The sequence below is a fragment of the Amblyraja radiata genome, chromosome 5 (assembly GCF_010909765.2).
Source record: "Amblyraja radiata isolate CabotCenter1 chromosome 5, sAmbRad1.1.pri, whole genome shotgun sequence".
Taxonomy (NCBI): domain Eukaryota; kingdom Metazoa; phylum Chordata; class Chondrichthyes; order Rajiformes; family Rajidae; genus Amblyraja; species Amblyraja radiata.
Genome location: NC_045960.1, coordinates 28,006,237 through 28,032,979, shown reverse-complemented (window position 1 = coordinate 28,032,979; position 26,743 = coordinate 28,006,237). Strand labels below are relative to the sequence as shown.

The 26,743-nt window shown below is 44.7% G+C and overlaps 2 protein-coding genes across 2 annotated transcripts in view; both read right to left on the bottom strand.

Moving 5' to 3' along the window:
• Positions 1-24,071, bottom strand: part of slc35a1 (solute carrier family 35 member A1) — a 29,413-nt gene extending 5,342 nt beyond the window's left edge. The window contains exons 1-6 of the mRNA XM_033020844.1: positions 23,915-24,071; positions 10,721-10,898; positions 5,356-5,515; positions 4,264-4,416; positions 2,230-2,296; positions 458-634 (exon numbers count right to left, since the gene is read on the bottom strand). Coding sequence (XP_032876735.1) covers positions 458-634; positions 2,230-2,296; positions 4,264-4,416; positions 5,356-5,515; positions 10,721-10,898; positions 23,915-23,924 — 745 coding nt within the window. The 5' untranslated portion in view covers positions 23,925-24,071. The remainder of the gene's footprint in view (positions 1-457; positions 635-2,229; positions 2,297-4,263; positions 4,417-5,355; positions 5,516-10,720; positions 10,899-23,914) is intronic.
• A 1,640-nt stretch (positions 24,072-25,711) lies between these two features.
• Positions 25,712-26,743, bottom strand: part of cfap206 (cilia and flagella associated protein 206) — a 40,014-nt gene continuing 38,982 nt past the window's right edge. Inside the window, exon 12 of the mRNA XM_033020841.1 lies at positions 25,712-26,649. Within this exon, the coding sequence (XP_032876732.1) occupies positions 26,416-26,649 (234 nt within the window). The 3' untranslated portion in view covers positions 25,712-26,415. The remainder of the gene's footprint in view (positions 26,650-26,743) is intronic.

The window sequence follows — 26,743 nt, the reverse complement described above, 5'->3', positions numbered from 1 at the left end:
CCAGTTATCAGGCAACTGAATCATCCTAAGAACAACTAGAGAGTGGTCCTGAACTATCTACCTCATTCATGACTCTCAGACTATCTTTGATCAGACTTTATCTTGTACTAAACGTTATTCCCTTTATCATGTATGTGAACACTGTGGATGACTGAATTGTAATCATGTATTGTCTTTCCGCTGACTGGTTAGCTCACAACAAAAGCTTTTCTGTACCTCGGTACACATGACAATAAACTAAGAGGGAATGCAAGAGAGCTTCAGACAAAAGTCACCTTTCAAAAAGGACACCAAAAGAGGCTACCTAAAGTTAATCAAGTTTGCTCAGTGAAATCCCATTTTCTTACTGGGATAAATTAAGACTGCTTTGTGGTTCTTAATGTTGTCATTCACATAATTAATAATGCAATAGAATACCTAGTGTACATCCACCCATTATGAAAGTCATTGTACTCACATATAACAATCCAAACCCAGTGGGTGTATCCAAAGAAAAAGCCTTTCTCCAGAACTTGGGCACCATCATTCAAATAAACTCCAAACGCAGTGATCACAATGCCAGAAATATACATCTGTATGTTACGGATCCACAGAGAGGTGTCAGAGGATTTTAGAACCTTCTCAAAATAAACACCTAAAATTGGAATAAAATGTAAAAACATTTAAAACTTATGTTACAAGATTAATTTGTTCAAACAACACCTAAAACTAAACGCTCTCAATGTGGAGTTAGAAGGTTAATATTCTTGCCTCAGGAAATAAGCTTATAATAAGATTAATATGGCTCTTAATGCCCTACTATTTAGGAAACTTTTCTTTTAGTAATTGTTTGTAATATTCTGTAAAATCAATCTAGCATTGAACACTTCCAGTGCTGTTTTAAATCTCTATTATGCTGAAGACCTATTGTAAATTCCTGTGCTTTGCATATCTTCAGCCTAGTAGAGCCTCCATATTTTGGGAGTGGTTGATTTGGCCCCAGCTAGTTCTGCAAAAATTGATTCATACAGGTTCTCATGCTTGTTTATATCCCTAGGCACCTCCTACAAGAAATAGTATGCCTGCCTATTTACACAAGGCTCTGAACCACTAACAGAGTATTTCATTGCACTACACAATCGGCATCTGTTATAGTTAGCTATCTTGGTCAAGCTTGACAACTAAACACCTGTTATTGAATACTTAATTACACACATCATTAAACTACTTCCAGATTTTCGTGACACCTGCAGGCACACGACAGATTAGCATTATTTTAGGCAAAACAGCATATTCTACCCTCGTGAATAGGGTGCAGAGGCCAAATTGTTGACCTGTTTAAAATAGCAGATGAGGAGACGACAGGGAACAGCGATACAGAACAGGTACTCCAAATTTGCAACATCTGACCAGCGGCAAACAGATCAAATTCCCCGTTTCCAAAATTGAATCAAAAGATAGAAGGTGCCACAAGAAATGTAAATGGATGCACTAAAGTTTAAACTGAGAGAAGATGAGAGAAATACAAACTAACACCAATGAAAAATCATTCATAAATTCACCCTTCAAATAATGAAAAGTTAAATGCATTAGACATCCAAAGGAATGTAGTTATTTTTTTAAACGAAAATTCAGAGTTCAATGGAATGCTAATGTTTATAACTGAGAGGGCGTTGTTACTCTCCAGCTATGCCAGACATAACTGGAGCACAACAGTAGACTTGTCAGTGCAACCAATAGCATGGAAATACTGAACATAGGGTGGTATTGCCCAGATACCAGTCTGAAGAAGACTTGACCCAAAACGTCACCTATTCCTTCTCTCCAGAGCTGCTATCTGACCCACTGAGTTAATCCAGCTATCCAGAAGGGTTTCGGCCCGAAACGTCGCCTATTTCCTTTGCTCCATAGATGCTGCTGCACCCGCTGAGTTTCCCCAGCAATTTTGTGTACCTTCTTTTGTCTATCTTTGGTATTGCCCAGAGGTTAGATATTGAAAAATCTTAAATGATAGGAGTAGAATTACTCAGCCATTCAATCATGGCTGGTCTATCTCCCTCCTAACTCCAATGGTAGAAGTTAGAGACACTAGTTTGCTAGTTTGTTTTAAGCTCTTAATACAAATAACTAAATGACCTACACCTGCTTTCACAAGCACTATTCCAAATGGTGAACTAACATTGTAATACAATATGCAACTATTTTAGCATCTAATGGGAAGGTGCTATTAAATATCAGTTTATATCTTACCAGCAAATCCAGAACACAATACTGCAATGGCTATGGCAACAAATCCCAAAACTGGATTCTGTGTAACCTGCAATATCAGAGTATTAATGCTGTAAAGACAGGCACTCTTAGGGTATGAGAATAATGCAGTGCTACTTTGTGGATCAGATCAGCAATACACAGCTTAGTATGTCAAGCAAAATTTGTACGTGTGCGCCCAGCAAGTTCTTTTTTAATTGAGAAAAAGCATCTTCACAAATGATATTGTTTATTTCCTCACGACCTTTTGGTTTAGTTTAGATACAATGTGGAAGCAAGCCCTTTGGCCCACCAGGCCCACGCCGACCAGCCATTATCCATACACTGAAGGGTCTCGACCTGAAACGTCACGCATTCCTTCCCTCCAGAGATGCTGCCTGTCCCGCTGAGTTACTCCAGCATTACCCATACACTAGTTCCATCCTACACACTAGGGACAATTTGCTGAACCATTGACCCATGTCTTTGGAATGTGAAGGAAATCGGAGCACCCAGAGAAAGCCCATGCGGTCACAGGGAGAATGTACAAACTCCGTACAGACAGCACCCGTAGTCAGGATCGAACTCAGGTCTCTGAAGCTTTAAGGCAGCAACTCTACCGCTGTGCCACTCTGTCTAACAAGTGAAAACATTGTATGTTATTGAAATCACACAGAGGTTGCAAACATCACTGAAAAGTTGCATTTATTTTTATTGCTATTGCTAATTGCTCTTGAACCGAGGAGGAAGAGTCAACCAGTCCTGAATGGTGTAGAAGCCAGGTCATAGCTTATTTTGAACAGACTTAATCTGCATCAATTCAACTTGGTGTATCTCAATACAAAATAAATACATATTCTACCCATCTCCATATTGTGGTTCATTTTATTTGACTTTGTGTAGGATCCGAAACATTACCTGGCCTTGTTCTCCAGAGATGCTGCCTATCCCACTGAGTTACTCCAGTGCTTTGTGTCTTTACTTGACTTAAAGTTGGATTTCAAATTGCCCTCCAGCATTTCCGACCACTTTGCTATTAAACTAGTTTGCAGCATTCCATGCCGAAGCCTCGATCCATGGTTGTTGGTCTGTTCTCTTCTGCTTATAGAGAAATCGCATGGACTCCCGGAATTCTTATATATGCTCAATACCAACTGTGTTCCAATAAGAGGGCTTAAATCTATATTAATTACCAAGATGTCAACAATTCAGTCTCAAATTGTCATGCAAATACTATTTTAAACACTTTTTAAATATGTGGGGGGAGGGCGAGGGGGTTAGACACAGAAAACGTGCCAGAAAGTGACAAAAGTTGTGCCTCTGCTTCTTTAAGTGCAATGACTTTAGCTATACAGCATGGAAACAGGCCCTTCCGCCCAACTCGTCCGTGTTGGTCGACCAAGATGCCCCATTTACCCTTGTTTGGCCCATATCCCGCAAAACCTTTCATATCCATGTATCATTCAAAATGTCTTTTAAATATTGTTCTTGTACTTTCCTCTAGCAGCCCATTCCATATACCTATCCCTGTGAAAAAGTTGCCCATCGGATTCCTTTTAAATCTTTCCCCTCTCACTTATGCTCTCTAGTTCACGATTCCCCTACCCTGGGTAAAAGATTCACCCTATCTACTCACTTAATGGTTTTCTATGCCTCTTTCAAATCATCCCACAGCCTCATGCTCTCCAAGGAATAAAGTCCCAGCATGCACAGCCTCCCCCTCTGGCTCAGGCCCTTGATTCCTGGCAACATCCTCTTAAATCTTGTTTCCTTTTCAGCTTAATAGCATCATTCCTGCAGCAGGGTGACCAAAAGTGAACACAATACTCCCAAGTGCTGCCTCACCAACGTCTTGTACAGTCAAGGTAGATTTCTACGAGAATCACAACCTTTTCCAGAATCTCACTATGGTTCTTCATACGAGCCTGCCAGGCACGAGATTAAATTGCACAGAAAGTGCAACACAGGCAAGGTCGTTCAGCTCAGCCAGGCCGTGCCACCTTCACCCACGTCATCTCCCAAACCACAGTCCCTCACCTGCACCTTTGTAGTTTCCATAGGTTTCCACTGGACCAATGTTACTCCTGCACAAAGCATAAATACAGAAAGCCATTGCAGTTTGTTTAGAGAACGATTCAGCATAAAGACTGTACAGAGTGCTGTGCTTGGAATCTTTAGTTGATAGGTCACCTGAAAAAAATAAAACTAGTTAAAAACAGAAGCTTTACATTTCCAATGATTTAGTCAGTCACACAGCGTAGTAACAGCCACCTCCACCAAACTCATGCCAACCAAGATGCCCCATCTAAGCCTGTTGCCTACTTTAAAAATCTCTGTCTAATCCTTTGATCAAACGACTTATTACAGCAAAATGAGTCTAATTGGTACATTTCACCTCTGAAATAACTATTTACCGAGCCACATTATGCTGTTCTTCCCCATAATTTTGTTATCTTTTAATTATTAAACAGTAATAACAGAGTCCCATTTACCTGCATTTGACCCAATAGTCAATAGGTGCAGGAGGAGGCCATTTGGCCCATCGAGCCAGCACCGCCATTCAATGTGATCATGGCTGCTCATCCCCAATCAGTACCCCGTTCCTGCCTTCTCCCTATATCCCCTGACTCTGCTATTTTTAAGAGCCCCATCTAGTTCTCTTGAAAGCATCCAGAGAACCTGCCTCCACCGCCCTCTGAGGCAGAGAATTCCCCAGACTCACCACTCTCTGTGAGAAAAAGTGTTTCCTTGTCTCCGTTCTAAATGGCTTACTCCTTACTCTTAAACTGTGGCCCCTGGGTTATCCAACACTTCATGTTTTGCCCAAACCAAGATCTAACCACTTCACCGAGTTTAGCCTCTCAATCATCTACCTTTGACACCTGCTGAAACCCCAAGCTCTCATTAAACCTTTCTGCCAGTTTCCTACTAAAATTCTCTTTCACAGTCCTTTGATCATCTGACTTAATATTACAACAGAATAGGCCAGTTCGATACATTGCACCTCTGAAAGAACTAATAATAAACAATTTAAAAAAAATTAAAGTGTAAAACCTACATCATCCAACCCCATAAGATAAAATGCAAATCCTTTGACTTTCGGATCCGAGTATCCCAGGTACTTCTTACCTGATACACTGCTGCGTCCAAGTTACTAAGCGCCACAAAGGCCATATTGTTTTGAACAGCATACACCACAGATGGAATACTGAGTTTCAGCATTTCTTTGGGACTCCTGAGAATGTGTTCATACAATGTTGACAGCGTGCCCCGCAAACTGCCCACGTCCCTTAGGAAGAAAGGAGCAAGGTAATAAAGTGTGTTATATCAATAATCAAAAAGGTGCATATTGAAACTTTCATGCCCAATCCCAAAAAATCCGGATTAACTTCTCTTTCTTTTTCCAGAGTCTAATTAGACAAAAGTCTCAGGGCATTGAAGGAAGTACGGGCATTTACACAGTTTGAATAGTACACGCAGTATATCAGCACCATGGCTGAAACTATAATGATATAATTTGATTAAATAGAGTCAGAATCATACTGCACGGAAACAGGTCAACGGCCCCACTCACCCACAGACTAAGACACCCCATCTAATCTAGTCCCCTGTGCATTTGGAATTTTGGGCATCATATCTGAGGAAGGATGTGGATGTGGAGAGGATGTTTCCACTAGTGGGAGAGTCTAGGATCAGAGGTCATAGCCTCAGAATTAAAGGACGTTCTTTTAGGAAGGAGATGAGGAGGAATTTCTTTAGTCAGAGGGTGGTGAATCTGTGGAATTCATTACCACAAAAGGCTGTGGAGGCCAAATCAGTGGATATATTTAAGGCAGATATAGATCTTCTTGATTAGTACAGGTGTCAGAGATTATGAGAATGCAGGAGAATGGGGTTAGGAGGGAGAGATAGATCAGCCACGATTGAATGGCAGAGTAGACTTGATGGGCCAAATGGCCTAGTCCTGCTCCTATCACTTATGATCTTAGCCCACATACCTCTAAACCATTCCCATCCATATACCTGTCCAGATGCCTTTTAATTGCTGTTTATAGTAATTGCCTAACTACCTCCTCTGGCAGCTCGTTCATATACACACCACCCTTTGAGCGAAAAAGTTGCCCCTCAGGTTCGTATTAAATCTTTTCCCTCTCACCTCAAACATATGTCCTCTAGTTTTTGACCTGGGTAAAATAATGCGTATGCTCCCTATCCATTCCCCTTTTGATATTGGGGAATTTTGGGGCATTTATGGCCAAATGTTGGTCAGCCAGCCCTAATTACACCCAAGGCAATAGTGACGAGTCATTTTTCCTGAGCCACTGTCGTTCCGCTAACGAAGGTACTCGCAAGCTGAGACAGAGGAGAGAAGTTCCTGTATTTTGACACAATTCCATGAAGGACCAATAAAGCATGCATTTCCAAGCCAGCATGGTGTTATTTTGGGGAACTCTGCAGGTGGCACTTGCTGCCCTCATTCTTCTTGGCCTTAGACGCTTCTGTTGAGGTGGTGATTCAGAGACGACGGAGCATTTTGTGGATGGTGCACAAGTGTGCTGCAGGTATAGGGATGTTCAAGGCAATGGATTATAGAGTCAAGAGGCAAACCGGGTGAAAACAAAGCCTTCGGCCCAGCTTGCCCACACCAACCAACATGTCCCATCTACACTAGTATCACCTGCCTGCGTTTGGTCCACATCCCTCTAAACCCATCCTATCCATGTACCTGCCTAAATGATTAAATGTTGCAATGGTGTCTGCCTCAACTACCACCTCTGGCAGCTTGGTCCATACATCCACCGCCCTCTGTGTAGAAAAGTCACCCCTCAGGTTCCTATCAAATCTCTCCTTCCTCCCCCCCCCCTTTTTCGACAACCCTATCTACATATGACACCACTTTCAAGGAATGCCAATTAAAAGGAAAGTGACCAGGGGTGCTGGGGAAGGGTTGTCATACACAGTTAAGACAAAAGCCTCATCTCAGAATGAAAGGACATACCTTTAGAATGGAAGGTAGACAAAAATGCTGGAGATACTCTGCGGGTGAGGCAGCATCTATGGAGCGAAGAAAATAGGCGACGTTTTGGATTGAGACCCTTCTTCAGACTGAAGAGTCTCAAGAAGGGTCTCGACACGAAACGTCGCCTATTTCCTTCGCTCCATAGATGCTGCCTCACCCGCTGAGTTTCTCCAGCATTTTTGTCTGCCTTCGATTTTCCAGCATCTGCAGTTCCTCCTTAAAAATACCTTTAGAATGGAAATTTCTTTAGCCAGAGGGTGGCGAATCTGTGGAATTCAATGCCACAACGTCTGTGGAAGCCAAGTTATTGGATATTTTTAAAATTGAGATTGACAGGTCCTTGATTAGCATGGGCTTCAAAGGTTATGGGGAAGAAGGCAGGAGAATGAGAGGGAAAAATAGATCACCCATGATTGAATGGCAGAGTAGACTATGGGCCAAATGGCCTAATTCTACTACAGGTGCACAACCTTTTATCCGAAGATCCAAATAACGAAAACCTCCGAATAGCGGACATTTTTTCGGTCCTTGAAGAAAGGTCCTTGAAAACGTTCACCGCAGAGGTGACAGCGGAACCTCCGGTCGGTCCTCGAAGAAAGGGGAACTAAATCCCCATTCATAAAAGAGAAGGTGAGGGTATATTGCGCGGGAGGGTTAATAATTGACAATATGCTGCTGCCTGCCCGCTGAGTTAAAAAGTTCCCACGGTAGACTCACGATACACAGTGTATCATGAATCTTGCGTGGGAACTTTTTAACTCAGCGGGCAGGCAGCAGCAGATTGTCGCTCCCTTCAGTTTCACCCCACCTACACCCCTCTGCTTCCCGGCCATGTGTGTGACCCCTTCCCTCCCCTCTCCAGCTCCCCGCCCATTGCACCTGCGCGGGGGCTTTGCACTGTCTTCAGCAGGTCAGTGCCAGTCACCGGAGACGTCAGGACCAACGGGACACCGACCCCCAGGCCCACTGCAAGCACGGAGATCCCAGAGACCCACAGCCAGCTGCAGCCCAGCCCCGTTCCAACTCCAGAGGAAAACTGCAAACTGGCCGGAGACGTCAGGACCACCAGAAGCCGCTCCCCGATGGGCCACTACGGCGACAAGTGGCAGTTCGCCCACAGCCCGAGCTGTGCCCCCTCATCGGGACACCGACCCCCAGGCCCACTGCAAGCACGGAGATCCCAGATCAGCAACTCCAGCCCAGCCCCGTTCCAACTCCAGAAGAACACGCTCCCCGTATGGGCAGAAGCTGATGGTGTGCAAGGGACGTCTTGTTCTTGGGGTCGCGCAGCTCGGGCTGTGGGCGAACTGCCACTTGTCGCCGTAGCGGCCCATCGGGGAGCGGGTTCTTCTGGAGTTGGAGGGGGAGGGGGGTATTGTGCTGTTTGATCGCCCCCTACTATCCCAGGGACAGGGAGACAGGACGTTCACCAAGGGCGGCCCGCAGAGGTGACAGCGGAACCTCCGGTCGGTCCTCGAAGAAAGGGGAACTAAATCCCCATTTATAAAAGAATTGAATTGAATTTTGAATTGAATCCTTTATTTGTCATTCAGACCTTTCGGTCTGAACGAAATGTCGTTGCCTGCAGCCATACATGTAATAATAAACAACACACAATAAACACAAATTAACATTCACCACAGTGAGTTCACCAAGCACCTCCTCACTGTGATGGAGGCAAATGTCTTAGAGTTACTGTCTCTTCCCTCCTCTTCTCCCTCTGGGCTGAGGCGATACCCCACCGGGCGATGGTAAGTCAGTCCCGCGGTTCAAGCTCCGCGGCCCGGGGGTGGTCGAAGCTGCCGCCCTCCAGTCCATCGGACGCAGTTGTTGCCACGGGAGCTCCAGAAAACAGGCATCAACCTGTGACCCGCGAGCTCCCGACGATGTCATCCACTGGCCCGCGGCCGAGCCCCGGATTCAGGTCACCGCCGCCAGAACGCCGCCTCAGCCACCGGAGCACCGTCTCCGCCCCGGGCAGCCCACATGGGAGCGTCTCAGCCCCGCACCGGGCCGCCCCCACGGGAGCGCCTTCAAGCTGGGAGCCGGGCCGTCCTCACGGGAGCACCTTCCAGCCGGGAGCCAGACCGCCCACACGGGAGCACCTTCCAGCCGGGAGCCGGGCCGTCCTCACGGGAGCGCCTTCCAGCAGGGAGCCGGACCACCCAAACGGGAGCACCTTCCAGCCGGGCCGCCCACACGAGAGCACCTTCCAGCCAGGAGCCGGGCCGCCCACACGGGAGCACCTTCCAGCCGGGAGCCGGGCCGCCATCACAGGAGTGTCCCCGCGCCGCCCACCCTCACCGGAGCGCCGAGTCGTGCCGCTGCCCGAACGCCGCCGCAGCTCGAAGACGGCCAGCCTCGCGTTGGTAAGTCCTGGCTGGCTCTACCTCTGGACCCTCGAGGTCGGTCGCAGGTTGGAGGCCGCCAGCTCCGCCATTAGGCCTCAGCTCAGGCGGGGGAAGAGAAGGGGATACGACAAGAAAGTCGCATTCCCCCGAAGGTAGAGACAGAAAGCCCTGTTTCACCCCCCCCCCCCCCACACACACATAACACAACATAATAACCAAATGTTTAACTGAACAAGACAAAAAAAAAACACAAAAAAGTAAAAACAGACAGACTGCAGGCGAGCCGCAGCCGTTTCAAAGCGCCGCCACTTCCGGGAGAGAAGGTGAGGGCACATTGCGCGGGAGAGTAGGAATCCTAAGACAAAGTTGAGTGAGCGTTCACCGAGGGTGGCCCGCAGAGGTGACAGCGGAACCTCCGGTCGGTCCTGGAAGAAAGAGGAACTAAATCCCCTTCATAAAAGAGAAGTGGAGGGTATATTGCCCGGGAGGGTATATCGCCTACCTGGAAGAAACCGGACATTTTTTCCAGGATGTCGTCTGCACACCAAAGCTCACCAAAGCTCACGTTTGGCGCTAAACATGGCACGCCAAAGCTCACGTTTGGCGCCAAACGCACGTCGCCTCTGCTGCACACGGATATAAGAGTGTGAAAATGTCGCCTTAGGCCGCCTAAGGGCATGTAGCCCCGCTAGGGTGACATGAATGCGAGAGGTGATTCAATGCTGCGGTCACATTTACAAATTCAGGAATTCATTCAACACACTGCATTTCATACAGACATTTATTCTGCAAGAAAAAACTACATTGAAGACTCAAACTCGCGACCGAGGAACTGCCGGGATCAAGGCGCAAACTCGCGACCTTGCGGATATGAGCCGAGCACTCTACCACTGAGCCAGCCATTAAAATCTACGCAAAAAAATTTCCATTCCGAAGGCCGACAAATTCCGAATTACGAAAAGTGTCTGGTCCCAAGGCTTTCGGATAAAAGGTTGTGCACCTGTACTATGTCTTATGAGCATTCTACCGTAAAAAGAATATGCAGCAAATATAGTTGAGACATTGTTTGCAAGTCATTATTAAATATTGTGGAAAGTACGAGGTATTAAGACTTCACACATACCTTGTTAACATACCTAGACTCAAAATTAATTTGAGGACTTCAGTGATGCAAACAGCTGTGGTTGCAAAGTACATCTCCGTCAAGACTGTTCTTGTGTATCGCAACACCACAATGTATGTGGCGGCCACAACCGTCATTACCGCCAGACAGTACAACTTAAACAGCAAGCTGACATTCTCTGCAAGATAAAAGAGACCTTACAAAGTCATTTCTAGAACAGTAAAAAAATGTGGATCTTAAGTACAGCTCAGCACTAATTTGTTAAACACCAAGTTTTGACTTGTCTTCAGTTCCATTGCCATAGTGCTGAAAAAAGCCCTTCAGCCCAACTCGACCAACATGTCCCATCTACACTAGTCCGACTTACCTGTGTTTAGCCCATATCCCTCTAAATCTATCCTATCCATATACCTGTTTAATTGCTTCTTAAACATTTGCAATAGTCCCTGCCTCAACTACCTTTTTGGTACTAGACAACTTTTGTTTACTTTGGGTTTTGGTTAAAATGTACTAGTTGTTCTCAACATTCTAATCCCAATCCTTTAGCTCATTGGAACTAAAGCCAACGCTGTGCAAGCCTCTGTGCCAGGAGGCCTCAAAGGAGATGTGTGATGTGATAATATGGCACTGGCTCAGCAAAATGGGCACTAGTACTGAAATGGAACAATGAAGTAAATGCAGCCAAATTATTTAGAAACTTTGCCAAATTACTGTCATAGTCTGCCACTAATTACAGTTAAGTCTCTTGCTACAAACCATACATGGATTACAATGCTCAGCACAAAATGAGTCAGCTAGTAGTGATAGCCAGTCATATAATATTGATTTATTACTGTCACATGCACCAAGAGTGAATGTTTTGCAAATTTTGTAAGAAATTTGGCTATTGTCTATCATACCATACACAAGTACATTAGGGAGTCCAAAAGAGAAAATAAACAAGAGTGTTTATTAAACAAGCTACAGAGAAAGTCCAGATTTTTTTAAAGTGCAAAGGCCACATAAGGCAGATTGGAAGATTGGGGAAAATGGAGGCACAAGCTTCAAATTTGAGGTAACAGAGACATACAACTGCATTAAGCTGCAATGGCATCTTTCCTATGGCAGCAGGCTGACCAAAACTGAACACAACACTCCAAATACAACCGTACTAATGTCTTGTACAACTGTAACGATGTCTCAACATCTATACTCAATTCCCTGACTGATAAAGGCCAAGTGCCGGTGCCAAAAGTCTTCTTCACCATACCCATCTGCCTGCAATACCACTTGTACTCCTCGATCCCTCTGCTCTGCAAAACTCCCCAGGCCCTACCCCAACCTACCAATGAAGGTTCTGCCCTAGTTTGACTTCCCGCAATGCAACAATTCACACTTATCCGACTTAAACTCTTTAGCCTTTCCCCGGGCCACTTGCCCCGATGATCAAAATTCTGCTGTAATTCTTGATAACCATCTTCACTGTCTAAGATACTGCTTAAATGAATATTATCTGCAAACTTAATAATTATGCCTTGTACATTCTCATCTAAATTGTTGATATAGACGACAAACACAAATTGGCCCAAATTTTGAACCCCAAGGCACACAGACTTCCAGTCCAATAAACAACCTTCCACAAACACCCCCTGTTTCCTTCCATGAAGCCAATCGTGTATCCAGTTAGCTAACTCTCCTTGGATCCCTTTAATCAAGCCTTACAGAGAAGCCTACCTTGCAGAACCTTGCTAAAGGCCTTGATGAATATCCAGATAGACGATATCTGCAGCCCTGTCTCAACCACCTTCTTGGCCATTTCTTCAAAAAACTCTAACTCATGAGACAGGGTCTCTGATGCACAAAATCATGCTGACTATCTCTAATCAACCCAACCTTAAACCATAGTATAAAGCATTCTATGCCATCACCGATGAATTGTTTGTTCTGTATTCCTCCTAATTTTATAGACTCCCGAGAATTAATGGAAGACATTGGAAATTGAATTCGCAACACCAAATTCACCACTCGCTGACTAAAGAAATCCTTTCAGAATAAAAGGATGTACCTTTCGAAGAGATGAGGATTTTTTTTAGTCAGAGGATATGTTAAGGCGCAGATTGACAGATTCTTGATTAATAAAGGGCCTGTCCCACTGTACGAGGTAATTCAAGAGTTCTCCCGAATTTTCCTCTGATTCGAACTCGGAGAATGTCCGTAGCGGGTCCGTAGGAGTTCGTGGATGTCTCGTAGGGGCTCGTACGAGTAAAAAGTAACAATTATTTGTCATCGCGAGTATTTTTTAACTCGTGGACATTTTTCACAATGTTGAAAAAACGTCATGAGTTTACCGGATTTCCCAAGTACCTACCGTTAGTATTACGAGCCGCTACGAGACATCCACGAAACTCCTACGGACCTGCAACGGACATTCTCCGAGGTCGAATCAGGGGAAAACTCGATAGAACTCTTGAATTACCTCGTACAGTGGGACAGGCCCTTAAGGGTGCCAGGGATTATGAGAAGGCAGGAGAATGGGGTCGAGAGGGAAAGATAGATCTGCTATGACTAAATTGTGGTGTAGACATGATGGGCTGAATGCCCTAATTCTGGGCCTATAACTTACAAACTTATGAACATCAGGGATTTGAAACTATCACCATCCCCAGTGCCATATATTCCATATAGTGTGATGTCAGAAAAGTCAAATATTGAAACTTTAATGTATTTTTAAGTTCTTCCAATATTTGTCAGTGCAAGCGCCCAGTTTGGGATTTGTATACAACTGCAAAAGCCCCCAAACCTGCTGACCACACAACCCCAATTCCCTCAGATGTGGAACAAATTTACCACAATCTTCCAGTAATTACACTGAAGAATCTGGCTGCTTATACCTGGGGCAAACAAATGGGCCTAGCACAGATCTGAGGCTTTTTAAGAATGTATTGATTTTTTTTGTTTGCATATTCTATTATATTATTTATTGTGTAATGTGTTTATAAACGCATTCAAGCTGCTGCAAGTAAGAATTTCATTGTTCTGTCCGTACATACACCACTATTGACTGACTCCCTTTGGGGAGGAAGTCAGTGAAGCCATTCAAGTGAATGCCATATCTGTTACTGAACTCTTTGTTGACACCAACAGCACAGCCTAGTTTCCTGGAATTTTGCAGCATTATCTATATTTAACAGACCTATTAGGTTAGTTTAGAGATACAGCATGGAAACAGGCCCTACAGCCATCGAGTCCACACCAACCATTGATCCACCTGTTCACAATAGTTTGGCCTCTGTAGTGCCACAAAGAGATTATTAAACAAAATTAGATTTTGTGATATTGGGAGTTACATATTGAAGAGGTTTGTAGATTAGTTAATGGTTGTTGACAGGGATTGTTGCAGGAGTCCCAATTATTCTCAATCGATGGACTGGGTGAGGGAATCCAATGAAATAGATCCATGTTCGTAATGATACAAAACTAGATGAAAGTATGGACAGTGAAAGGATACACAAAGTCATCCAGCATTGAAACAGGCCCTTCAGCCCAACTTGCCCATGCTAACTAACATGACTCATCTACACTAGTTCCAACTGTCCGATTGGTCCATATCCTAAACCTTTCCTATCCATGTACCTGTCCAAATGTTATAGTACCAGCCTCAACTACCTACTCTGGAAGCTCGATCCATATATCCACCACACTGTGTGAGAAAAAAATGGAAGTAAGTACCTGTTCAGAAGCAATCTGGCATCTGAGCTATCACCAAAAGTTATATGGTTACAATCAGAAGACAAACAAAATGCATACCTTTATTGTAAGAGGAAATATAAAAGAGACATGCTATCTGCGATTGTACCTGGCCTTGGCGTGGCTACACCTGGATAATTACACACAGGGATGGTCACCCTACACAATAAAAGACATACAGTGCCCTCCATAATGTTCGGGACAAAGACCCATCATTTAATTATTTGCCTCTGTACGCCACAATTTGAGATTTGTAATAGAAAAAAATCACATGTGGTTAAAGTGCATATTGTCAGATTTTAATAAAGACAATTTTAATATATTTTAGTATCACCATGTAGAAATCACAGAAGCCCCCTCCCTGTGAATGCTGGGACTGCTGACTTTGACACCGTGGAGCTGTGGTCTGCAGAGCTTCCAGCCGCTGGCGGTGCTGACATTCCAGCCACGGGCGGCGCTGACACTGACTTTAACATCGCGGAGCCCTGGGATCTCTCGCCGAGGTCGCCAGCATTGAATTTCCGCCCAGCTCGGCCTGTGGACTTCAGAAGCCGCAGTCTCCGGTAGGAAGTGGCCGATTCGGAGGCTCCAGGCCGCTGAGAGTGTTAGAGGGCCTGAAACATCGGGCCCGTAGCAGCGACTGCGGAGGCCTCAATAGGCCCCGACCACGGGTGAACTGAGGAAGAGGGCTGAACTTTGGTGCCTTCCCTCACAGTGGGAAACGTTGATTCCGCTGTGGGGGAGATTTTTTTTTAATGTTTTATGGTAAATTCTAAAGGGTTGTGTTTATCTTATTTGTGTGCTGCATGGTAACTCAAATTTTACTGCACCAATTGGTTTATGAGACAATAAATGTCCTTTGTCCTTTAAAAAAAGATCGGGTGATTGACTCAGCCACTCAAGAATTGACCATTTTTAGCTTTGAAAAACTCCTTTGTTTTTTTTAACAGTATGTTTGGGATCATTGTCTTGTAGAATGAACTGCCGGCCAGTGAGTTTTGAGGCATTTGTTTGAACTTGAGCAGATAGGATGTTCCTTTACACTTCAGGAATTATTATGCTATCACCATCAGCAGTTGTATCATCAATGAAGATAAGTGAGCCAGTACCCAGGCCATAACACCCCCACTACTGTGTTTTACAGATGAGGTGGTATGCTTTAGATCTTGGGCAGTTCCTTCTCTCCTTCATACTTTGCTCTTGCCGTCACTCTGATATGTTCATCTTCGTCTCATTTGTCCACAAGACCTTTTTCCAGAACTGTGGTTCCACTTCTTAGCAAACTGTAACCCAGCCATCCTATTTTTGCAGCTAACCAGTGGTTTGCATCTTGTAGTGTAGCCTCTGTATTTCTGTTCATGAAGTCTTCTGTGGACAGTGGTCATTGACAAATCCACACCTGACTCTGGAAGAGTGTTTCTGATCTGTCGGACAGGTGTTTGGGGGGTTTTCTTTATTATAGAGAGAATTATTCTGTCATCAGCTGCGGAGGTCTTCCTTGGCCTGCCAGTCCCATTGTGATTAGTAAGCTCACCTGTGCTCTCTTTCTTCTTAATGATGTTGATTTTAGTAAGCCTAAGGTTTGGCTGATGTCTCTAACAGTTTTATTCTTCTTTCTCAGTCTCATAATGGCTTCTATGACTTTCATTGGCACATCTTTGGTTCTCATGTTGATAAACAGCAATAAAAGTTTCCAAAGGTGATGGAAATACTGGAGGAAAGACTAGGTGCTGAGAGCTCTCTCATATCTGCATTAAAAGGCCATTAAACACACAGCTGTAATTTCTACATGGGGAAACCAAAATGTATAAAAATACCCTTAAATAAAATCAATGTGCACTTTAACCACGTGATTTAAAAAAAATTACAAATCTCAAATTGAGGCAAATAAATAAATGATGGGTCTTTGTTCCGAACACTATGGAAGGCACTGTAGCTGCAATACAGGAAATACTTGTCCGATAAGATTCCTTGAGAGCTGGGTTTGAAGCACGAAGCGAATGGACACTAAGTAGTGCCTCTGAAAATGTTGGAAGAAGATTTGCACAATTCTTGTTTTGTACTTTTTTTTTAAAATGCTGAAGAAAGTTTATTTTGATCAAAACAGAAGCAGGCTAGGTATATTATTTCTTCAATTTAGGAAGAATGAGGTCATGAAACATATGCAATTTCTTCAGATACAGCAGATAGGTGGAAATGTTTTCTTTGGCTAAGGTGTATCAGATTGAGGAGATAACTATCCAGGACAAAGTTCACTAACACAGAATTTCTTCACAGAGGTGGTTAATTCATTGGAATTCTCTACCTCAGGTGGCTGTGGAGACCAAACATCTTAGAGCACTGCTCTAAGATCTTTGGTGGAGACTTGGTCGACATAAATGCATTGCAAAGATTCACTGATTCTTAAATCTGAGGGAACCAAAGTGATATATGATTAGTTCAGGAAACTCTTTAAAGTTTAGAGTTTACCGTCACATGTGCCAAGGTACAGCAAAAATATTTTTATTTTGTGCTATTCAGGCAGCGGAAAGACTAAACATGGTTATAATCAAACCGTTCACAGTGCACAGCTACAGGATGAAGGGAATAATGATTACAGTAGGATATAATCCAGTAAATTCAAGTTAAAGATAGTCCAAGGGTCTCCAATGAGGAAGATGGCAGCTCATAACCATTCTCTATCTATTGATAGGATGGATCAGCTGAGAATAGTTGATGATAGCTGGGAAGAAACTGTTCCGGAATCTGGAGGTTTGCATTTTCACACCTGTACCTCTTCCCTGATGGGAGAGGGGAGAAGTGGGAGTTATGCAAACTACAAATTCAGCCACAATCTCCTTGAATGGAAAAGCAGGGTCTCCTCCAAATTCTACTTCTGGCCTCTCCAGGACCATTTATTACTACAGTGAGGCACTTTCACGACTGTACCCCAATCCTCTTGCAATGAAGGCAGCATTTGTCTTCTTCACTGGTTGTTACACCTGCATGTTACCTTTTACTGATTGGTGTGCCAGGACACCCAAGTCTCTCTGAACACTGTTTAACATCTCTCCATTTTAAATAAATACTTTCAACAGAGGGTAATGGTGGAAGGTTGCTTCTCAGACTGGATGCCTGTGCCTCAGGTTTCGGTGCTGGGCCCGTTATTGTTTGTCTTCCACATCAATGATTTGGATGAGAACATATAGGGCAGGATTAGCAAGTTTGGTGATGATACAAAAGTTAGTGGTTTTGCAGATAGTGAAGATGGTTGTGAACGATTGCAACAGGATCTGGATCGATTAGCCAGGTGGGCGGAGGAACGGTTGATGGAATTTAATACAGCAAAGTGTGAGGTATTGCATTTTGGGACATCGAACCAGGGCAGGACCTACACTGTAAATGGTGGGCCACTGAGTAGTATTGTAGAGTAGAGGGATCTAGGAGTACAAGTGCATGGTTCCTTGAAGGTCGAGTTGCAGGTAGATAAGGTGGTCATAAAGGCTTTTGGCACTTTGGCCTTCATCAGTCAAGAGTATTGAGTATAGAAGTTGGGAGGTCATGTTGCAGTTGTATAAGACACTGGTGAGACCACATTTGGAATATTGTGTTCAGTTCTGGGCACCAGGTTAAAGGAAAGATATTGTCAAGCTTGAAAGGGTTCAGAAAAGATTTACGAGGATGTTGCCAGGACTAGAGGGTGTGAGCTATAGGGAGAGGTTGAGTAGGCAAGGTCTATTCCATGGAGCGCAGGAGGATGAGGGGATATCTTATAGAGGAGTACAAAATCATGAGAGGAATAGATCGGGTAGATGCACAGAGTCTTTTACCCAGAGTATGGGAATCGTTGGACCAGAGGGCATAGGTTCAAGGTAAAGGAGAAAAGATTTAATAGGAATCCGAGGGGTAACTTTTTCACACAAAGGGTGGTGGGTGTATGGAACAAGCTGCCAAAGGAGGTAGTTGAGGCTGGGGCTATCCCATTGTTTAAGTTAGACAGGTACATGGATAGGACAGGTTTGGTGGGATATGGACCAAGGGCAGGCAAGTGGGACTAGTATAGCTGGGACAATGTTGGGCGTGTGGGCGAGTTGGGCCGAAGGGCCTGTTTCTACACTGTATCACTCCATGACTCTACATCCATTTACCAAAATGGACAACCACATTTTTACATATTCTTGTTTTGGACAACTTCACATAGTCTATTCGTCATGCGTTAGCCCACTCAGCCTTTTACATTGAACAACTACACATTTAAATTTGTCACTGACAAAAAGAAAGCCTCATTAAATATTTTTCTGGTATTGCAGTACCATAATGTCTGTGTTACTGGACAGGCAACAATCCTGCCAAGATAGGATGAAAGTAACTCAAAATAAGAAAATCTACAATCAATAAACACATTGTTAAATAACAATAAACATTCATACCACAGAATCAAACCAGCCATCCTTACCCAAGTTTGATTTAAACAACTTCAGTCCCACAGCAACGTGTAAAGTGACAAGTAATAAATGCTTTTACTGACTACAGAACTCCTCTGCTATAAAGAAAGTGGTTAATAGTCATATCCACCGAGTTTTATTTGATAAAATCCATAAAATACATAGCTAGTAGCAAGAATATATTTTTTACATGTTTTACACCTGATTGCCAACAGATGTTATACAAGGTAGACACAAAATGCTGGATTAACCCAACAGGACAGGCAGCATCTCTGGAGAGAAGGAATGCGTGATGTTTGGAGTCTGCTTCAGACTGATGTCGGGGAGAGGGCAGAACCGAGATAAAATGTAGTTGGAGACAGTAAGACTGGTGGGAGAAAACATAGAAATTAGGTGCAGGAGTAGGTCATTCGGCCCTTCGAGTCTGCACCGCCATTCAATATGATCATGGCTGATCATCCAACTCAGTATCCCGTACCTGCCTTCTCTCCATACCCTCTGATCCCCTTAGCCACAAGGGCCACATCTAACTCCCTCTTAAATATAGCCAATGAACTGGCCTCGACTACCCTCTGTGGCAGAGAGTTCCAGAGATTCACCACTCTCTGTGTGAAAAAAGTTCTTCTCATCTCGGTTTTAAAGGATTTCCCCCTTATCCTTAAGCTGTGATCCCTTGTCCTGGACTTCCCCAACATCGGGAGCAATCTTCCTGCATCTAGCCTGTCCAACCCCTTAAGAATTTTATAAGTTTCTATTCATACCTCTATAAGATATCCCCTCATCCTCCTGCGCTCCATGGAATAGACCTTGCCTACTCAACCTCTCCCTATAGCTCACACCCTCTAGTCCTGGCGCGACTCTCGTCAGCAGCGGCCTCTGCAGTCCGTCTGCGTTTTTATTATTTTATGTCTATGTTTTTATGTAGTTTTTGTTATTTTTTGTTGGGGTATGTGTGGGGGGGGGGGGTGGGGGTGGGGGTGGGGTGGGAGGGATGGGGTAACTTTTAAATCTCTCCCTGCACGGGAGACCCGACCTTTTCTTTGTCGGGTCTCCGTTGTCGTTGGGGCTGCAACGAGGAGCGGCCTCCAACAGGAAGACCGGGGGCTCCGGTGCCGACTACTCACCTCACCGTCGCGGAGCTGGCCGAGTCCAGAGCGGGTGGAGCGGCGGTGGAGCGCTGCTGCGGCCCGACCTCCGGAGATTCGGTGGCTGCAACTGCAGGTCTGGCGGACGGCGGCACCGGGAGCCCGCGGGTCCCTGGAGGGAGACCGCTTTTCAGGGCTCCCGCAACGGCGACTTCTCCCGCCCAAGTTGCGGGGTTGAAGAGCTCCTGGAGCGGGGCCTTACATCATCGCCCCGCGCGGCTTGGAATGGCCGCGGGACTCTGCGAGCGCACGCCGGGGGCTCTAACATCAAGAACCCGGTGTGCGACCTTGCATCACCCGGCGTGGCTTTAACGGCCGCGGGACAATTCGCCATCGCCAGCCGGGGGCTTTGACTTTGACTCTGACATCGGGGGGGGGGAGTGCAGTGGCGAGATAAGTTTTTTTGGCCTCCATCACAGCAATGTGATGGATGTTTATGTAAATTATGTTGTGTCTTGGGTCTATTTGTTTGTAATGTATGGCTGCAGAAACGTCATTTCGTTTGGACCTCAAGGGGTCCAAATGACAAATAAATTGTATCGTATCGTAAGATCCCCTCTCAATCTCCTAAATTCTAGAGAGTATAAACCAAGTCTATCCAGTCTTTCTTCATAAGACAGTCCTGACATCCCAGGAATCAGTCTGGTGAACCTTCTCTGCACTCCCTCTATGGCAATAATGTCCTTCCTCAGATTTGGAGACCAAAACTGTACGCAATACTCCAGGTGTGGTCTCACCAAGACCCTGTACAACTGCAGTAGAACCTCCCTGCTCCTATACTCAAATCCTTTTGCTATGAAAGCTAACATACCATTCGCTTTCTTCACTGCCTGCTGCACCTGCATGCCTACTTTCAATGACTGATGTACCATGACACCCAGGTCTCGCTGCATCTCCCCTTTTCCTAGTCGGCCACCATTTAGATAATAGTCTGCTTTCCTGTTTTTGCCACCAAAATGGATAACCTTACATTTATCCACATTATACTGCATCTGCCAAACATTTGCCCACTCACCCAGCCTATCCAAGTCACCTTGCAGTCTCCTAGCATCCTCCTCACAGCTAACACTGCCCCCCAGCTTAGTGTCATCCGCAAACTTGGAGATATTGCCTTCAATTCCTTCATCCAGATCATTAATATATATTGTAAATAGCTGGGGTCCCAGCACTGAGCCTTGCGGTACCCCACTAGTCACTGCCTGCCATTGTGAAAAGGACCCGTTTACTCCTACTCTTTGCTTCCTGTTTGCCAGCCAGTTCTCTATCTACATCAATACTGAACCCCCAATGCCGTGTGCTTTAAGTTTGTATACTAATCTCTTATGTGGGACCTTGTCGAAAGCCTTCTGGAAGTCCAGATACACCACATCCACTGGTTCTCCCCTATCCACGCTACTAGTTACATCCTCGAAGAATTCTATAAGATTCGTCAGACATGATTTACCTTTTGTAAATCCATGCTGACTTTGTCCAATGATTTCACCACTTTCCAAATGTGCTGCTATCCCATCTTTAATAACTGACTCTAGCAGTTTCCCCACTACCGATGTTAGACTAACTGGTCTGTAATTCCCCGTTTTCTCTCTCCCTCCCTTCTTAAAAAGTGGGGTTACGTTTGCTACCCGCCAATCCTCAGGAACTACTCCAGAATCTAAAGAGTTTTGAAAGATTATTACTAATGCATCCACTATTTCTGGAGCTACTTCCTTAAGTAATCTGGGATGCAGCCTATCTGGCCCTGGGGATTTATCGGCCTTTAATCCATTCAATTTACCCAACACCACTTCCCGGCTAACCTGGATTTCACTCAATTCCTCCAACTCCTTTGACCCGCGGTCCCCTGCTATTTCCGGCAGATTATTTATGTCTTCCTTAGTGAAGACGGAACCAAAGTAGTTATTCAATTGGTCCGCCATATCCTTGTTCCCCATGATCAACTCACCTGTTTCTGACTGCAAGGGACCTACATTTGTTTTAACTAATCTCTTTCTTTTCACATATCTATAAAAACTTTTGCAGTCAGTTTTTATGTTCCCTGCCAGTTTTCTTTCATAATCTATTTTTCCTTTCCTAATTAAGCCCTTTGTCCTCCTCTGCTGGTCTCTGAATTTCTCCCAGTCCTCTGGTATGCTGCTTTTTTTGGCTAATTTGTACGCATCATCCTTCGCTTTGATACTATCCCTGATTTCCCTTGTTATCCACGGATGTACTACCTTCCCTGATTTATTCTTTTGCCAAACTGGGATGAACAATTTTTGTAGTTCATCCATGCAGTCTTTAAATGTCTTCCATTGCATATCCACCGTCAACCCTTTTAGAATTAATTGCCAGTCAATCTTGGCCAATTCACGTCTCATACCCTCAAAGTTACCTTTCTTTAAGTTCAGAACCATTGTTTCTGAATTAACAATGTCACTCTCCATCCTAATGAAGAACTCAACCATATTATGGTCACTCTTGCCCAAGGGGGCAGGTACAACAAGACTGCTAACTAACCCTTCCTCATTACTCAATACCCAGTCTAAAATAGCCTGGGAAATAGAACTGGGAAGGGGATGGAGAGAGAGGGAAAGCAAGGGCTATTTGAAGTTAGAGAAGTCAATGTTTATTCCGCTGGGGTTATATCAGCCGTCCAATACAGCATATAATCCTCCAACATTTTCGCCACCTCCAACGGGATCCCACTACTGGCCACATCTTCCCATCACCACCCTTTTTCTGCTTTCCAGAGATCGTTCCCTCCGCAACTCCCTGGTCAACTCGTCCCTTCCCACCCAAACCACCCCCTCCCCAGGTACTTTCCCCTGTAACAGCAGGAGATGCACCACCCGTCCCTTTACCTCCCCCTTCAACTCCATCCAAGGACCCCGACAGTCTTTTCAGGTGAGGCAGAGATTCACTTGCAACCTCCTCCAACCTCATCTACTGTATCTGCTGTTCCAGGTGTCAACTCCTCGACATCGGCGAGACCAAGCGCAGGCTCGGCGATCGTTTCGCTGAACACCTCTGCTCAGTCCGCCTTAACCTCCCGGTTGCTCAGGGCTTTAACTCCCCCTCCCATTCCCACACTGACCTTTTTATCCTGGGCCTCCTCCATTGTCAGAGTGAGGCCCAGCGCAAATTGGGGGAGCAACACCTCATATTTCGCTTGGGTAGTTTACACCCCAGCGGTATGAACATTGACTTCTCTAACTTCAAATAGCCCTTGCTTTCCCTCTCTCTCCATCCCCTCCCCAGTTCTCCCACTAGTCTTACTGTCCCCGACTACATTCTATCGTTGTCCCACACACTCCCCTGACATCAGTCTGAAGAAGGGTCTCGTCCCGAAACGTCACCCATTCCTTCTCACCAGAGATGCTGCCTGTCCCGCTGAGTTACTCCAGCATTTTGTGTCTACCTTCGATATAAACCAGCAGCTGCAGTACTTTCCGACACATAGATGCTAGACAATGTATAGGAACAACTCTTCTTATCCGAAGAAACTAAAAACCGTGCTCGGTACATTCCCAAAACAACACAACATCAAACCATTTGGGGATCTCGAACAACTACAAAAAAAAGCGGATTCCATGGCCTACAGCAAGTGGCATCACATACCGGTATTCCACATTTAACAGTATCGTGCTTTCGGCAATAAATCCCCCCAAATAGGAAAACAAAATCTGCAATATTACCACATAGATTGTGTTCACACGGCATTGAAACCCCCCACCCCCTCCCCTTAGCTTACTGGTTTTGTTTAACTTGAACGGTGCGGCTCGATATATACAACACAAAGCTGTTTAATAAACAGTCACCGCTTTTAAGAATAAACTCAAATGCACTTTAGACAATCCCCCACATTAAAAAAACAAACAAATCGAAACGAGTCGAGAGCAAAGGAAGGGGTGGGTACGAACCGGTAGCCATGGTCGCGCCGTGTAGACTCCACACCTGGGAAGGAGTGAGTGAGTGAGTGAGTGAGCGGACGGGCGGGCGGGCGGTGCAGCGGCGCTCAGCTGAGTCTCGCGAGCGACGCGGTGCGGTGCAATGGAACGTCGGGGGAAGGGAAATCCGGGCCGCATTCCAAAATAGAATCGTTCCGGGCCAATCACACGCGCAGCGGCGGCGCACGGCCAGCACGAGCACCGCCTTCCACTCTGCTGCTGCTGCTGCCGCCTTACCTTAATTCACAACCTGTGTAGAAAGGACACTATACGTGCAATGATCCATAGTGCTTTCTTTGTCACATATGCAACTGCATAGTGAAATTATTTTAAAATTTATTACACATACGGGCGCCGCCATTTTGGCGCTCTGTACTTCTCCTCGCCCGGCATCTTTGTATCCGGGGCCACCTCCTGCAGCCCACCTGAAGGCGCTGGAGGCATTACCCCGGTTCACCCACCCTCCTACCCAAAGATTATAGAGCTCCTACCGGCCCTTGCTCCTGGCGTCCGACTACTCCAGCTTCCTCCCTGTTACGCCATCCGACAAGTCGTCAAGCGGTTCCCCGATCCCGTCCACCGCCGAGCCTTCGGGTGAGGTCTCTCCATGTTCAATGGTGCAATAGTCCTTTATTGTCACGTGTATGGAGGTACAGTGAAATTTGATTCACTGTCCGCAGTCGGGGCGATCGAAGCTCCCGCAGTCAACATTCGAAGCCCCCGAAACGGGGCGATTGAGGCTCCCGCGATCGAGGTGGTCGAAGCTCCTGCGGTTGGAGCTCCCGAAGTCGACCCCTAACAAAGGATTCACGATGTGCAGGCGATACGATGCGGAAAAAGTTGCATCTCCGTCGAGGGAAAATATAAAAAAAGTTTCCTCCAACTCCCAATACATAATACAAAACTAAAGATACACTAAAACACAATTAAAACAGACTAAAAACAAGCAAAAAAGGAAAGGGACAAGACATGCTGTTGGCGAGGCTACCACTTACGGTACCATGTAAGTGGCATATGGGCTATGGAAACCAGGATCAAGAGCTGTAAGATATATTTGGATAATATCAAGAATCTTTAGCCAAGCTCAAATGGAAGGAATCAGAAAAATAATTTTCCCTTTGAGTTATAGTAAAAACAAATTAATTTGACATTCGGCATCATTCATAAATTTTACTTCCATTCAATTGTGAAATTTCAAGACTAAATTTGTGTAAACGAAGCAGTTTGAACCACACAGATTGCATTTAGATTTTACATTCTTGTTGGTGTTTCTATAAAAGGGTTGTTGGAGATACCCATTAAAACCAGTAGATTCTTTTATTTCAAAAATGCACTTAATCATGAAGCCAGTGGGAAGAAGGGGACAGGCACAAAAAGCTGGCGTAACTCAGGGGGTCATGAGATTCCTCTGAAGAAAAAGAATAGGTGACATTTCGGGTCGAGACCCTTCTTCGGACCTTCATTTTAGTAAAGGGGATCTTTACTTTAATAAAACCGGCCACTCTACTGTCGGTTCAGAGATTCACAGTTATACAGCACAGAAATAGGTTCTTCAGCCCACTTGTCCATGCTTACCAAGATGTCTGTCTAAGAGTATCCCATTTGCCTGCATTTGGCTCATAACTCTCTATACCTTTCCTATCCATACATTTGTCCAACTATCTCTGAAACATTATAATTGTATTTGCCTCCACCATCTTCTCTGGCAGCTTGTTCCATATACCAACCATTCTTTGTATAAAAACCTTGCCCTCACATCCCCTTTAAACATTTCCCCTCTCAATTTAAACCTAGGCTCTTGAGTACATTAACACCATCTTCTTGCTACCCTGCCCCCAAAACTCCTCACTTCTCTTTGCCATTGGAGTAACTGAATGCTAACCGAATATACTCTAATAAGGCTCAAAATCAGTTTAAGACAGTGTTTACATTTACAATAGGCTGTTCTTAAACATTTTTCATTAAGATTCAATAAAACAGCTTGATTCTTTTTATCCTTCAGATAACGTGGAACTTTGAAATAAATGTGATCCTCGATCTCCTTAGAGTAGTGAATCTTCTCAAACAGTTGCACCTTTTATGGTGGGGAATGATGACAAGATTGGTCAGGCAAATTGGACCAAAGAGCCTGTTTCCATGGTATATGACTCTACAAGTCCCTGTACTAGAATGCTTCAGAGGATTTTCCATGTGCTTGAATTTAATACACCTAATCCGCAGCCAACATCTTTTTAATCCACACGTTTAATCAACTTTATTCAAGAGGTCATAGATTTGTGCTAGTGCTTGCTAGCGTAACAAATTCTACATCAATATGAGAAATAAGATTGGAGCTGCAAAATATTGCAGATTTTTTTATATTATTCATTTTGTTCTAGCTTAATACTAAATATGACAATCAAAAGCCATACAGATGTTTAACAATTAAAATAAATGGTTATTAAAGCTTTTTTGTGGATGCAGGAAGCTCAGTTTTATGTTTCATCTACAGCTCTTGTTAAGTTGAATTTGATCACTTTTGTAGGTTCTGTAACATTTCCTCCACGAAGACCAGCATAGAAGACCTGTGGCTTGGGCACGTTGCAGGAGTTTTCTCGTTTTGTCTGTACTGCCTTATTCTTAGGAAGGTAGACTTGGGAAGTGTTGTCTCTTCTCATGTGGCTGAGAGTTGTCTGCATGTAACGAGTGACCTTCTGCCGCAGGTTTGCCTTGAAAAATTCAAAAATACAGGATGCCGTTATCCCGTGTCTTATTGCATTCAATGTCAATCACCACTCTGTTAATACAGTTTTACAGAAACAA